We start from the raw sequence: 15,786 nt of genomic DNA, 5'->3' as shown, positions 1-15,786 counted from the left end.
AGCGTAACTAATGCATGTGCAGGGTAACCAGTGCATGTACAGTGTAACTAATGCATGTGTAGGGTAACTAATGCGTGTGCAGTGTAACTAATGCGTGTGCAGGGTAACCAGTGCATGTACAGTGTAACTAATGCATGTGTTGTCCTGATAAAAACGTGAAAATGTTGATTCCTTCAGCTCAGCTTTACAATGTGAATAACTCAACTGTAAAAGAAAAAAAGAGGAACTAAATGACAGAACAAGGCAAAGCTACACACTGCAGCACTGGGCTCCTAGCAGCAGGAACATGAAGAGTTGAACATAATGGGGAAATGTCCATTCTCAAATCTGATTGGTCAGAAGGTGCTGATTATTTATGCAATATCGCACAAGCAGGGTAACTAATGCACGTACAGTGAAACTAATGCACGTATAGCGTAACTAATGCATGTGCTGTGTAACTAATGCGTGTGCAGGGTAACTAATGCGTGTACAGCGTAACTAATGTGTGTGCAGGGTAACTAATGCGTGTGCAGTGTAACTAATGCGTGTACAGTGTAACTAATGCGTGTACAGCGTAACTAATGTGTGTGCAGGGTAACTAATTTCGTGTGCAGTGTAACTAATGCGTGTACAGTGTAACTAATGCGTGTACAGCGTAACTAATGTGTGTGCAGTGTAACTAATGCGTGTACAGCGTAACTAATGCGTGTGCAGGGTAACCAGTGCATGTACAGTGAAACTAATGCATGTACAGTGTAACTAATGCGTGTGCAGTGTAACTAATGCGTGTACAGTGTAACTAATGCGTGTACAGCGTAACTAATGCGTGTGCAGGGTAACCAGTGCATGTACTGTGTAACTAATGCATGTGTAGGGTAACTAATGCGTGTGCAGTGTAACTAATGCGTGTGCAGGGTAACCAGTGCATGTACAGTGTAACTAATGCATGTGTAGGGTAACTAATGCATGTACAGTGTAACTAATGCATGTGTAGGGTAACTAATGCGTGTGCAGTGTAACTAATGCGTGTGCAGGGTAATCAGTGCATGTACAGTGTAACTAATGCATGTGTAGGGTAACTAATGCGTGTGCAGTGTAACTAATGCGTGTGCAGGGTAACCAGTGCATGTACAGTGTAACTAATGCATGTGCAGGGTAACTAATGCGTGTGCAGCGTAACTAATGCGTGTGCAGCGTAACTAAAGCATGTACTGTGTAACTAATGTATGTACAGTGTAACTAATGTATGTACAGTGTAATTAATGCATGTGCAGAGTAACTAATGCATGTACGGTGTAAGTGCCAGTCAGTTGAAGTATTAATCAGATCATATAAAAGTTACTTATTGCTGGATTTACATTTGTGCTGTGAGCAGGTATTTAATAACAGAAGGAGAAGAGGCGTTGCTCCATTAGATGTTGTTGTCCTGATAAAAACGTGAAAATGTTGATTCCTTCAGCTCAGCTTTACAATGTGAATAACTCAACTGTAAAAGAAAAAAAGAGGAACTGAATGACAGAACAAGGCAAAGCTACACACTGCAGCACTGGGCTCCTAGCAGCAGGAACATGAAGAGTTGAACATAATGGGGAAATGTCCATTCTCAAATCTGATTGGTCAGAAGGTGCTGATTATTTATGCAATATCGCACAAGCAAGGTAGTATATAGACATGATTGCATGTGCGATATTGCTTTTATACAACAGTTCAATAAACAAGAAATTAATATCAAGTAACTGACATTTCGGACACAATATGGGCAAATGTTCTGCTTATTTTTTTCCACTAGCAGAATCAGATCCCAAAGATGCCACGCTCACTTTATAGCCTGTCGGCTAGCCGGCTAGCTGGCTAGCTAGCTCACATTGATTTGTACATTCCTGTTAAAGGTGCTTCCGTTAAAACTGGTGTCCCTTCTTCCTTTTCATCTTCATCTGATCAGCTTTCATATTTGAATTCAAAAGTTATATTCCTGGTATATTCCTGGTATATTCCTAACTCTACTGTAGTAACTGTTTGCAACTAGGAAGTGGAATTTTACATGGTGAAAAGTGAAATGTCCCAGCAAGGTTATACTAAACATAACCCCTCTTGGAATGCGGCTCGACCAATCACATTAGTGGACCGGAAATAACTCATGTATAATTTTCTATACCAGCAACTCTGCAAGACAAATCATAGGCAATACATTATCGTTACTATAGTAACAGCTCATTCACAGGGACTTGTATGATGAATGTTCCACATGGCCTAACACTAAAAATAAACAGACTTGTTACTTTAAAAGGCGTATAATCATGGATGTTTTCTGTAAAGGTGACGTTTATTTAACATTTATGGAAGGAGTCTCCAGTTTCAGAGCTTCGTAACAGTCAGTAAGTTTCCAGCACAGAGGATTTTACAGGTTTCGATTTCTCAGACTGACAAGCTGCAGGTTTTTTCTTTTGTCTTTAAGAGAGGCTGGGGAGGGAACAGCGTGTACGCGAGAACAGGAACTAACATGTTTCATGGATGGTCCACAACATTAAATATAACAATAAACAATTACAAAAACACAGTATGTTGTTCAGTAATAAGCAGACACTTGTAGTCTTTGGCAAATTGCTGTGGTATAAGGGAAACACCACCCCATTGCTGCGCTCCCTCCACTGGCTTCCTGTAGCTGCCCGCATCAGATTTAAAACACTGGTGCTCGCCTACAAAGCCAAAAACGGACCAGCACCCACTTATCTCAAAGCACTTATCACACCTCGAGCGCCACCACGCTCCCTCCGATCCTCTAGCACTGCTCGACTGGTCCCACCATCTCTCAGAGTACAAGGAAGGCATGCATCGAGACTCTTCTCTGTTCTGGCACCAAGGTGGTGGAATGAACTTCCCCTAGATGTCCGAACAGCTGAGCTACTGGCAGTCTTCAAATGACGGCTAAAGACTTACCTCTTCATAAAATACTTAAATTAGCACTTTCACAAAAAAAAAAAAAAAAAAAAACCTCCCCAACAGAGTTTTGGACTGATGGTATTCCTAGTTTGTGACCTAGCGAGCCAATATCAGAATGTATTTTTGATAGACTTCAAAGCACTATTGTAAGTCGCTCTGGATAAGGGCGTCTGCCAAATGCCATAAATGTAAATGTAATGGAAATGGAAATAAAACACTTTGGGACGTGCTGTTATTGGAAAATAATCAACTTCAGGGTGGTAAGAATAACTCTGTCTTTTATTCTTTACTGAAAAAATATAGTCTAATTACTCCATGCGCAGACACCAGCTTGCTGAAACTTGCAAAAGGCAGTAAGAGATAAATAAAAAAAGAAAAGTATAATGAGTAATGAGTCAAGAAAGAATAAGAGAAATTAGGAATGAAAGACAAGTAAGAAAGAAATAAAAAAAGATAATGAGTAATGTAAGGAAAGAAAGAAAGAACGAAAGAATAAGAAATGAATTAGTAATGAAAGACAAGTAAGAAAGAAATAAAAAAGAAAAGGAAAATGAGTAATGTGAGTAAAGAAAGAAAGAAAGAATAAGAAATAAATTAGGAATGGGAATTAGGAATAGATGAATTAGCTCTACGTTTCCTCCCTCTCTATTTTCCACTGACTCTAAAATCAGAGCTGAACACAATGCTAAGCTCAGAGGGACTCTGATTATAACCCCAGATTATAATCCTGTGGCGTGAGACACACTGTGTCTCTCAGTGTCTAATGGGACCTTCATCCACATGGTTTAATAAATTTTAAATATGTGCATCAGAAAACCTGGATGGATTTTGTGATCTGGATATCAGTAACACAAACAATCACCCACACCCAAACCCCCCCCCCAAACACACGCACACACACACACACACACACACACACACACACACACACACACAGGAACAGGCATAGTGTGTTTAAGAACTCACCTTTTCTTGTCTTTGGAGGTCTGGAGTGAGAGAGCCTGCAGTGTTTCAGCCGCCATCTTCCTCCTGTTAAAGGAGTTCATCTCCTCCTCTAGCTCTCTGCGCTTCTCTTCCAAAGTCTTCTTCTCCTCCTGGTGCATACGCTTGACACGCTCGAAACGCTCATGCAGCTGCACAAACGACCCACGAGAACACATCAAATGAACTGCACAGAAATCACAGTTGAAACCTGCTGTACCATTCATAAAGTTACCAGAACGTCCTTTCAGTGTTTTAACCAGATGACACATGAACGTAAGCGCCTTTACACCTTTAAACTAAAGTTTAGAGTCTTTAATGCCCATGACCTCTGACCTCACGCTCTCTCTCCTTCAGCTCAGCCTCCGTCTCCTTTACTTTGACGACGAACATCTGGCGCATGTCCTCCTCCATGCGCTGCAGCTCTGCGACAAACTCTCTCCTCTTAGCCACGTACGTTTCCTGCAGACTGGGAGACATGAGAGATGTTCTGATGGAGTCACAATTTGAAATACACAAACTGGCTTTGACAAACTGATTTTTTCTCCAATATCTCAAGGAGCTACTCAAGAGATCTCCAATGTCTCAAGTATGCCTTGGTTTGAGGGAGTATGGAGGATATGGCAACCCGTGAGCAGTACCTGAATGGCTGCATGTCAGCGTCTGGGTCTTTGAAGCCCATCTCCTCCAGTTTGCAGCGGCGATACAGCTCATAGTGACGTGCGTGTGTCTGCTCTCGCAGGTCCTCCATGTTCACCCGGATCAGCATCTCCCTCAGCTTCACAAAATCACAGTGGCTCTCATTCTCCACTGCGCTTAAACACACATACACCCACACACACACACACACACACACACACTACTTACAGTCTGTAGGACAAATATGTAGTACCTAGCATTGCCTCCCAATTCACTTTATGGTTCTAGAAATCATTCCCACAAGCAGTGGATCCAGAGTCCATCCTATTAGTGTGTTTTCAGACGTGGGAGGAAACCAGAGAACCCAGAGGAAACCCAAACAGACAGTAATCCGAGCTCAGGGTCAAAACGGGGACGCTAGAAATGTGATCTAGTGTGCCTCAGGAGTTTTTTTAATGAGAAATTCTGTGATATCTCAGGATCTCTGGTTTGTCAATAATAATATTTTATGCTGTGATAATTCCCAGCCTACAACCAGTAAAGAAAACACTGAAAACGCCTGCTCAAGTAGAAATTTCAACCCGTCAACTTTGGGCTGTCTTCTCAACTACCAGTTCCTTCCCCTGTTTACAGAGTGACATCAAATCAACATGGCCGCTCAGTGTAAAGTCCTGCTTCTCTACTGTTTAACGAGTTTATAGCAGTATTGGCTTTAGAGCAGTTAATATACAGACACAGTACTTTGTTAAATCTATAACACTGACCATACTAATCACTGCTTTGAGAAGATAATTATCAACATTAGTTATCACTAACTTCACCCAGTTAGCTTGTTGCTAAGTCATTTGATGATGATCGTTGTTGTTCCTGTGCTGCAATTTCAGTCCACAATGTTGCATGAATGTTTGAAGTTCATCTTAGCAGAATAGAACTGTACCAATAGCCATTCATTGCTGTAACTGTGAAAGTGCCATTTGAGTAGCTTTTATGAGCTTTACGTGTTCTGACAGAGCAAACAAAACACACGCTTTCGTGGAGGCGTCCATTTTTTTTCTACTTGTGGGAAAATTACGTTATCACACCTTGCAAATTACCACTTACAAGGCACCATGAAAGCAGCATTAATCTGAAAATGTGAGGTGATTTATTCTGAGTCGATCTCAATCTCATAGTGCGTCCCATGACTTGCTAGAATGTGCAAATAATATGAAGGTGGTGTGTAGGTGTAACTAATAAACCAACAACTACCGCTATACTGCATATGACACCTACGCATTTCTTCCGCATGGCAGGCCGTATAGGTACTCACCCTGTACCACTCCCCATGGGTACTGCCTGGCTCTCACCAGCTTGTTTCCCACTTTAACCTCCTCTCCACTTCCCACCACAGCAAACGGCAGATGAGCCTGAAACAGAAAATCAGACATGCAGACGTAACAACATTACAAATACGATAACTGTTTACAAACAGTCTGAGTTTCACTCACGTTCATGGAGGAGTTGATTTCTGCAACAGCTTCGTCGTCTGTGGGGAACTGGTAAATCTGAACGCCGTTGCTGACAAGCTCACTCATGATCTTAATCTTGAATTTATGAAGCTCAGATTTGGAGATTGTGTCTGCTTTAGCGATAATGGGAATGATGTTTACCTGTCAAGGATTAAAAAAAAAGCCTTTGGAAATAAACTGATCCATTGATTTGACAGATATACTGTACATATACATACTATATAGTATTTACGGTAATATGAAGTTCATAGAGCTGGATAATAATTTTGGGAAAAAAATGAAAGGCGATAAATCTGACCTTACTGTCCAACATTTTCATGGTGACCAGATCGAGGGATCTGAGCGAGTGGCCTGTAGGAGAGATGAAGTATAGACAGGCGTGGATCCTCGTGTCGTGGTAGTTAAAGAGTGAACGTTTAATCTTCAGCTCCTCTTGGAGGAAATTCTCAAACTGGGCATCAATGTAGTCCGTAATGGGTTTATAGCTACAGAAAAAATACATTTACATAACTTCCTTGTAAAATTGTTATGTATGTATCATTTTACTTAACATTCCTGAGCTTAAATTGAAAACTGCAGATTTATCTACAATTATCCCCTAAAGAATTGTAATCCAATCCAACAATTATAATCCATTTTATAATCCATTGTCTAACGAAAGGCTTTGTGGGAAAATCTAATATTACACGAACTTTACGTCTAATTCACATGTAGTCAATCAGCGAACACATCTGCAATCTAATTTTTGCGTTTTGAATTTTGCTAACATAGTTCTGTAAAGAATGAAACATGACTGGGCATGCTGTAATAGGAAAACAATCAACAAATGGGTAATGATGACATTATTACCACGAGGTTTATTAGTTAATTAAATTGATAAGTAACAGAGACTGAAGTCTTTTATTCCACTTGTACCAGAGCAAATTGCCAACAATTTATATATTTTTATTTGTTAAAGAATGACATGACTATTTATCCATTTATAATTCCATTTAATGTTGTAGAGCAGCAAACAAGACAAGTTAGTTCCTGTTATCACATACATTATAGAAGCTAGAAACAGTTGCTCATTCAGCGTGAAATTAGTACAACAGAAAAAAATGAAGCTTGTCATGTTGCAGAGAAACCAGAAAGCTCTCCATATTCTCTTAAATCTGACTTTTCCAAAAATGTTAAATAATTCTGTGTTTCCTCACAGAAGACCTCACCATATCAACGATTACAGACATTTTGAAATCTGCATATGTGGACTGTCCACCACGCTGTAATACATTGCTGTAACTTTTACTGTAATTTACTGGCAATTTGGGTTGCCAGTACAGTACTGTTACCTTTACAGTAAACAACTGTAAAATATATTTACAGTAAAGTACTGTAATAACTTCATGTTGTATAAAATGACATAACCCAGCACACTTGCTGATGGAGGATACAACAGAGTTGAAGGTTATGGGTCTAACCCAACCATGACAGCTTGGTACTACAGGGGTTTGAACACACAACCTTCTAAGCTGTGACTCATAGCCTTAACCACTGAGCCACCACAACGACACCGCAACACCACTGCAACACCACTGCAACTAGCTTGCATTGATTCAACTACTTCTAGTGCCGCTTTAACACCACTAAAAGATTGCAATGAGTCAGTGAAAGCTAGGTGTGCTAGCTGTAGCAGCTCAGTGGTTATGGCTTCAAGTTACAGAATAGAAGGTTATATGTTGAAATCCCAACAACACCAAACTGCCTTGATTGGATCCTTGAGCAAGATCCTTGAGCTCAGCTGCTTCAACATACTGGGTTATGTATTATTTTATACTATATATGATATTACAGTATTTTACTATAAATATGTTTTACAGTTGTCTACTGTAAATTTTACAATATGTTGTTAGGTTGCCAGTAAATTACCGTAAAAAAATAATGTATATTTTTTACAGTGTATGCAAGTCCCTGTGTGTTGTTACTATAGAAATGCTAATGTATTAGAACAAGTGCATTAATGTAAATTTAATAATATGAAGTTTAAAAAAAAACAACCGTGATTTGCCTTCTACTGACAGAGCTGCTGCTATAGAAAATTAATCAACTCTTCCTGACCAATCAGATTGAAGAATTCAACAACTGTGTATAACGTGTTAGCTTAAGACTATCATACAGCATCCTGCAAATACAGTATATCCCACACCTTCATCAAACTACACTAGATTATTATTCAATCACAAATAGCCACGACTGCATGATTTCTGAACTTTATGACATTTTGTTATTGCTAAAAACAAACAAATGCCCAATACATAGCATAACTGTAGTGGCAGCCATTTTGAATCCAGAATCTGTAAATGTTTTACATTTATAGAACTAGAATTTAGAAGTTTAGCCACAAGTGAAATGTATAAAATTTTCCTCTAACTCAAATGTAGTCACTCAGCTAAGATATGTTTGTTGTCTGATCTTTAGTGCATTAGTTATACACTGGAGCTATGAGGTTAATGTAGCTAACAGGTAACAGCAGCTCAAATCATCATATGCTACATGTTTACCCTGAATATTTTTTTAAATACAAGCTTATACCTCTGTGATGAAAAAGAAACCTTGCCTAGCATTGTTGTTTGAGGTAAATGTGTCATGAAATTTACTGACATGAAGTTATATTATTTGCTAGCTACGTTAGCCTAGTAGCTCTGCTAATAATAATAATTAAAAAAAAATCTAAAGAAGGCTTGTCTTGGCTGACGTGAGTGGGAAGTTGTAAATTTGATGCTTTCCTGACAGAAAAACGGATTGTTTAAGAAGCTACTTGTTTTTTTAGTCAGTATAGAATTAAATAAGTATAATAATTTAGCATGTATAAATGAGGCTAGCACCCAAAATTTAAATGACTATTAACTGGCAGGTTTTGAGATAATTGGGAAAAATATGTTACTTTGATTTATGTATAGGTGCTCACAGTGAACAAACGTCCTATGCTTAGCTTTTATTCAGTGTCTAGAGCGCTAAAATGTGTGCATTCGACAAACCTCTCTTCTTTATTGACCTGATCACCGAACCCCACGGTGTTGACGATCGTCAGCTTGAGGTCCACGTTGCTCTCCTGCAGCTCATACGTCCTGGCTCGTAAATACACACCACTCTGATAGTGACTGGCCTCCTCGTTTTCAAAGATTGTGTTGAACAGAGTGTTCATTAATGTTGATTTTCCAATCCCAGTTTCACCTGAAAAGGAACCAGGCCATATGGTTTCGCTCAAAAGTGGTACCAGTCACTGATTGTGGGACATCTATGAGATTTTATCTGATACTTCTCCGTTTTGGGTATGTGCTTATTATTTTTCAGAGATGAGTACTTTTGTCTGGTTGTAAGAACAAAATTAAGGTCAAAAGATCAGAATTAAGGGCAAAGGAAAAAGGAGAAGAGTATGTTACTGTAGCTGAAGGTAAGGTAAGGATTCAGCAAAGGTGTTTTGCGTTCTTTAAATGGACAGAGAGAGGGACAGAGGGAGAGACTGCAAGCCTCAAATGCTTCCATAAATCAGATCATGTGTCGAAGTTGAATAAGTTAAATGAATCTGATAAGGAATTATTATAGACTTATTTTAAGTGATGAGAATCTGTACTCAATTCATTGAAACCCTGATGAAGCGAGGTTAGGTTAGTTTAGGTTAGTTTAGGTTAGGTTAGGTTCGACTTTATTGTCATTGACAGAATACGAGTACAGAGACAAAGAAATGCAGTTTGTAACGTATATTAGAGTTATTGCTCACCCACGCAGAGGATGTTGAAGCAGAAGCCTTGAGACACTGATTTGCTAACAAGCTGATCTGGGAGGCTGTCAAAACCAACATGGCCGCCGAGAGTCAGAGTCCTCTTTTCCTCAGTCTGAGTGGTGAAAGAAAAGAGTCGAACATTTTACACCAAATTATAACATCCACGAAATCATTACCACTAGCAATGAATGGATGAAACACATTTAAAACTGGCATAAGAAAACCAGCCTTAAAGCAACATGGATTCAAATATTAAATTTTTTTTAAAAATATATATATTTTTAAAAATGACCAGTGGTATATTCAAGAAATCGACATATATAAGCAATACTATTATATACAAATAATATATATATAATATATAATATAATATAATATAATATTACAAATATAATTTAAATACAATTTATTTATGACTAAAAGCTATAAAAACGAGTCTTTTCTGCATCATTTAATGCTATAAAGTGCTAGCGCTAGAAAAGCATGTAGGAATGACAGAGTGATGCTTCCACGGTGCTCTTGTTTTTACGTTCGACGTCATGAATATTACATGGTGTATGTACAAACAAACAACAAGCAGACAAATCATAAAAAAAACAACAAACAAATAAATATGTTTATATAAATTAACAAATAAGTAATAAGCCACCAAACAAACAAAGAACCATACAAACAAACAAATATACATCAAAACAAATACTAAAGCGCCAAAGAAATGAATACATACATATAAACAAATAAAAATAATAATCAAGCAAAAAAAACAATGAATATAAACAAACAAATAAACAGTAAACCACCAAACAAACAAACAAACAAACAAACAAATAAATAAATGTTTTGTAAATAAACTGTAAAAACTGCAAAAAAAATGGTGGTACATTTTTTATTTTTGAAAACTAAGAAACGAAGGAGGGAGAAACATTTTTCTTCATGGATTGTGTATAGTTTAGCGATGAAGGACGCATTTAGATGTGAAACAGGGCTGAATGGAGACATGAGGCTCATGGCAGAGACGAGACCATCCCCAGCACCAAGCAGCCCGCTGACACATTCAGAGTGCCAGCTTCTGTCCAAACACAAGAAAAGTGTTTCACACAGCAAGCCGTTCCACACACTGGCACACTGCTCTCAAACACACACACACACACACACACACACACATACAGGGAAATAAAGGCCTCTTTATAGATCCCTCCCTTCCCGAAACACAGTGCCCCTGCTCTCGCTTTGTGAAAACACTCATCAATCATAGTTCCTCTTTTTGCTAAATGTTATGATGGTTATTGAAAAACACTACAGGATCTGGCAACCCTGTATCCTATATATATATATATATATATATATATACACACACACATGACCAAATACAGCATTATAACATACAGTGTATAATGTATAAGGCTAAACATCTTCATGTGATAATGAGAAAACAGTATTGCATTTTTGCAATTTTGCAAGAGGAATAAGAAAAAAAAAACTGAGGAAATTCAAGCAACTTGATCTGAAGAAACACACTAACCATCCAAACAGTTTGTCTCTGTGTATTTATAAATGTTCTCAGATCTTGCTCACATGCATCTATCTGCAGAGTGAACCATCATGACAATATAAAGCAAATAAACAGACACTTACAGGGTATGTGTCTACGTCCACGGCAGCCATGCTGATCTATCAGTGAAGCTGATGGTCTTCAGATTCATCTGTTCTCTCTCTGACACTTAGTTTTCTCTGAAGCCTAAACAGCTTACAGCTCTACACTTTCAGCAGGGCCCCTTGATGGAAACTCCCCCTTCACATTAAAATGCAGCTGGTGAAGCTGAGATGCCATCCTCCGAGCACGCCAACCTCCTGGCAGTGACTTTCTGCCAGGCTGTTTAACAGACTCTCCAGAATAACTGATAAAGGGTTTTATAGCACAGTGTTGTTGAATTCTCGAATCTGATTGGTCAGAAAGATGGACTAAGACGAAAGGTGCATTTTAGCATTGACAGTATTCTCAGCTTTTTGTTTTCTCAGTATGGTTCTTTTATGATTCACTTGATTTGTGTCTTGTTAAAACAAATTCCACACATAAACTAAAACTAATACTAAACAGATTTCAAAAACGTGTTTTTATTTAACAAAGAAAAACATATAATTATTGATACGGTGAAGTATTCTGTAAGGAGATGTTTACTGGTAACATTTAAAGAAGGAGTCTCCAGTGTCAGCGCTTTGTAACAGGCATGGGAAAGTCTTCATGTTTGCGCTTTCTGGTTGTTCAGTAACACAACAAGCTGCATTTTTTTTTATCTTATTAACTCCAAGAGAGAAAAAAAACAGAGCGGCCAGTGAGGGAAAGACTGTTTATAGCTGCTATAACATGATGACAAAAACTAACTTCTCTCATGGATGTTCCACAGCAGAAACTGTAACTATAAACTGGCATGTCATTTTTTAATTAATAGAAAATTGTAATTTTTTGACAAGTAGCTGTGGAATAAGAGGAATAAAACTGTTTGGAACATGATGCTATAGGAAAATAATCACCTTCATGGTGGTAACATTAACTCTACTTCACATCGGGCCACATCCCACCACCCTGTCATTGATTATTTTTCTATGAAAGTATGTTTCCAAGTGTTTTTAACAGAGTGTTTTTAAGAGTTATGACCAAGCGATTGTTAGAGCTTTTAATAACCATATAAACTTTGTACATGATTTTCAGGCTTTGATATCTGACTCAAGTTTTTTTTAAATAAATTTTTACTGGTTGTGTGAGAGTAAGACACTCCTAAAAGGATCCCTCCCCCCATTTAAACCATATTAAAGTCAGTTTTTGTCAGTCATACAGTTATGTATATATACAGACAGGTGACAGATTAAAGGAAAAACAGTAACCCTGTTATGCTGTGGGGGCATTTATTTATTTTCCTGGCAAGGTTTGTGTCCACTTGTCCCATTAGAGGGAAGTTCTTCTGAATGAACATCTTTATCCTATGATGAATTCCTATGATTTCTTTCCTGAGGGGTGTGGTCTATTCCAGGATGACTCCGCCCCTATCCACTTGGCATGAAGGCTCACTGAATGGTTTAATGAGGATGGAAATGATGTAAATGCTCATATACTCGGAACTTCACAGTCATCAGATCTCTAGAACACCTATTTTGGGAGATTTTGGAGCGAATGGTAGACAAAACTCTCCAACACCATCAACAAAAAACACCAACTGAGGGAATATCTTTTTTTGGAAGAACAGTGTTTATCTCTCCAGTACAGTTTCAGAGACTTGTAGAACCTCTGGCTGAAGTCTGGTGAGTTGGTTCTGTATATATCTTACACAGAGTTAGAAGTGTTTCCAAGCTGGAACCAAACTGAGACTAATACCAGTCAAATGCCACTTTTTCCACACTCAGGAATATTTGTAATAATGAGTAGTGCAGAGACAGGGTGTTTAGTATCTCATGACCAGTAGATGTCTCACCTCACTATATGATATTCTCTCTCTCTCTCAAGTCAAGTCAACGTCAGGTTGCTTTATTGGCATGACAAATATTAATATTTGGCTTTGGCAGATAAATAACTCTCTCTCTCTCTCTCTCTCTCTCTCTCTCTCACACACACACACACATACACTAGTTTGAAGATAAAAAATTAATTCACTATTTTCTCAGATCATGTCTTTAATAATAATAATAATAATAATAATAATAATAATAATAAAGTAATAATAAAAGTACTAATTTAGCACTAAATGTCTAGAGTAGGCTAATATCCAACCTGTGTCTCAAATAGTACCCCACTCCCTATTCCCTACAAAGTGGGCATGTTGTACACTACCCCTAGACTTCAGCACATGGACTCACCTATTGTAGTGCATTATGGGATTTTTAAGAATGTGCCAGAATATGTAGCGCTCTATATAGTGAATAAAATGCGGTTTCAGATATAAAGAGAGTTGTGTGTAAATATTAATCAAATTAAAATATGAAACAGAATTGTTCATATTAAGTAAACAGTTATGAATTGAAATTATTGAAGGTTTTCAAAACTGGTTTGACAAAACTCCTATACCTCAGGCTGATAGAAGAGTGATCTTTACACCTAACACTGAATAATAATATTATTTCTTAATAATGTAATATTAATCATAGCATAACACAACTTGTGCTACAAATTACAGAAAGTGACTTCATAACTGCTTGTACACAGATCTTTTGTCAGACAGTTGGCCGTGTTACAGATACCCTGAGATAAATATTACAGAATGCTACATTTGCATTTTTTGAAAACGCCTGGCTTATCTGATTCTCACACTGACAAATGCACAGATGTACTGTACTTTACACTGCAAGTTATGGAAAATTAAAGGCGACTCTAATAGTAGCTGGAGGGAGCTGAAAATTAATTTTTATGTTTTATTTGAGCCAAAGACAACATATTACCTAGAAGCAAATCTGAATGGAAATAACCCAAACTGGCCACCAAGTGGACAGACTCTACTAGAAACATTTTGGCTGTCTTTAAAGGAAAGGGGCGGAGCTGAGCAGCTATGATCTGGCTGGAGGTTGAAAATTAAAAACAGAACCCCTAAACTTAGAAACTAATGAGATCCTTTGCACTGCAATACTGCAGATCATAGTTTATATAATGTATTTTTAAAATGACATTATTATCACCAATTTAGAAACACTTTAAAAAATACAAACTGCATCTTTAAAGTCAGTACAACTATCAGCAAGCTTATTCTTGCACTCTAATAAACTACCTGTCTATTGTTCTGGCAGATAAATGTACTTCTTTCAGGCACTTGTTTCTACCAAAAAAAAGTCAATTTCAAGGTTACTAAAAAAAGCTAATAAAATGTCTAGAAATAACAAAAAAAAATCTTAAAATAATTTTAAATAATTGCCTATATTCACAATTCTTTCACTTGCTAAAATAAGACTTTCTGCACATTAAAAAGGTTTAAAAAAAAAAAAAAAAAAAACTGGCGAGACCATATTTTTTAACATCATTTATTTGCTTTAGATAATCTACAGATTACAACATCCCCATTAAATATCAATAATAATAGTAATAATACTAATAATATTGCATTTCTGTCAGTTTATTGTGCTTCATCACTTTTGCGCTGGTTTTACTGTGATTTATTTCTCTGAATTTGATCACAAAGCTACAGAACAAACCAACACGTTTTTTTGTTTTTTGTTTTAAATGAAATAAACACCAGTACAGGGTAAAGCTTTGCAAAGTAGTGTTATCACTTTTGTGACAAATTTCCGCTTGCATGGATTTTAGGTTGAGTTTTTAAAATGATCCTGAGCTTTCTTTTAATGCTTTAAAAATTTGAGCTCGAATCCAGGTTCGAAAACACAACATGAACTATTCTGATGCAAAGTTTTACACATGATGATTATGAGTGAGCATGAAAGCCTTTAATAATCAGGATCAATGTGTTAATGGTGTGATTTTAGAAAATGGTACTGGCTCTGGGTTAATCAAAACAATTCAAAACTTACAACAAATACAACATTTCACTGAAATTAAATTGCTAAACACAGTAAGGCCTCACATTAAAGGAGCAGTCTGTAAGTGACAAACCCTTTCAAACTACAAATGTCTCATGAATTGCCTTTAAAAGTATAGGGGTGGAGCGGAACAGCCATGTTCCAGCTGGAGGCGGAGCTTGTTTCAGGGCCAGAAAAGACAGAAACAGAAGTCCGAACTGAACAAACCAGCCAACTCTATTGCATGGCAATACTACAAATCACAGTTTTCCTAATGTTTCTATGAAATTATATTCTTATTACAAGTCTAGAAACACTTTTAAAAAACACAAACTGCACCTTTAAAGTCAGTATAACTACGGGTAGATTGCTATACTTGATGCACCCTAAAAAAGTGCCTCAGCTACATTTAGAGATTAGAAGAGTTTAAAAATTTCTCACTCACTACACCAGGTATATATATATATATATATATATATA

The 15,786-nt window shown here is 37.4% G+C and overlaps 1 protein-coding gene across 1 annotated transcript; it reads right to left on the bottom strand.

Annotated features, from left to right (window-relative positions):
• Nucleotides 1-831: 831 nt before the first annotated feature.
• Nucleotides 832-11,753, bottom strand: LOC113529491 (septin-8-A). The gene is made up of 10 exons (XM_026918713.3): nt 11,449-11,753; nt 9,811-9,925; nt 9,068-9,263; nt 6,349-6,535; nt 6,030-6,191; nt 5,852-5,948; nt 4,545-4,713; nt 4,240-4,372; nt 3,889-4,055; nt 832-1,468 (listed from the first exon to the last, which is right to left on the bottom strand). The coding sequence occupies exons 1-10, from the start codon at nt 11,476-11,478 to the stop codon at nt 1,465-1,467; spliced, it is 1,260 nt and encodes a 419-aa protein (XP_026774514.3). The 5' UTR covers nt 11,479-11,753; the 3' UTR covers nt 832-1,464.
• Nucleotides 11,754-15,786: the final 4,033 nt, after the last annotated feature.

This window comes from Pangasianodon hypophthalmus, chromosome 9 (genome assembly GCF_027358585.1).
Source record: "Pangasianodon hypophthalmus isolate fPanHyp1 chromosome 9, fPanHyp1.pri, whole genome shotgun sequence".
In the NCBI taxonomy this organism is placed as follows: domain Eukaryota; kingdom Metazoa; phylum Chordata; class Actinopteri; order Siluriformes; family Pangasiidae; genus Pangasianodon; species Pangasianodon hypophthalmus.
The sequence above is the reverse complement of the archived record's forward strand: the minus strand, read 5'-3'. Positions and strand labels throughout refer to the sequence as shown.

Coding starts and splice junctions, on each gene's coding strand:
- LOC113529491 (XM_026918713.3), bottom strand. CDS start 11,478: ATGGCTGCCGTGGACGTAGACACATACCCT. Junction 6,536..9,067: donor CAGGTCAATAAAGAAGAGAG/GTTTGTCGAATG, acceptor TTTTTTCTGTAG/CTATAAACCCATTACGGACT. Junction 6,192..6,348: donor TGAAAATGTTGGACAGTAAG/GTCAGATTTATC, acceptor AATCCTTGACAG/GTAAACATCATTCCCATTAT.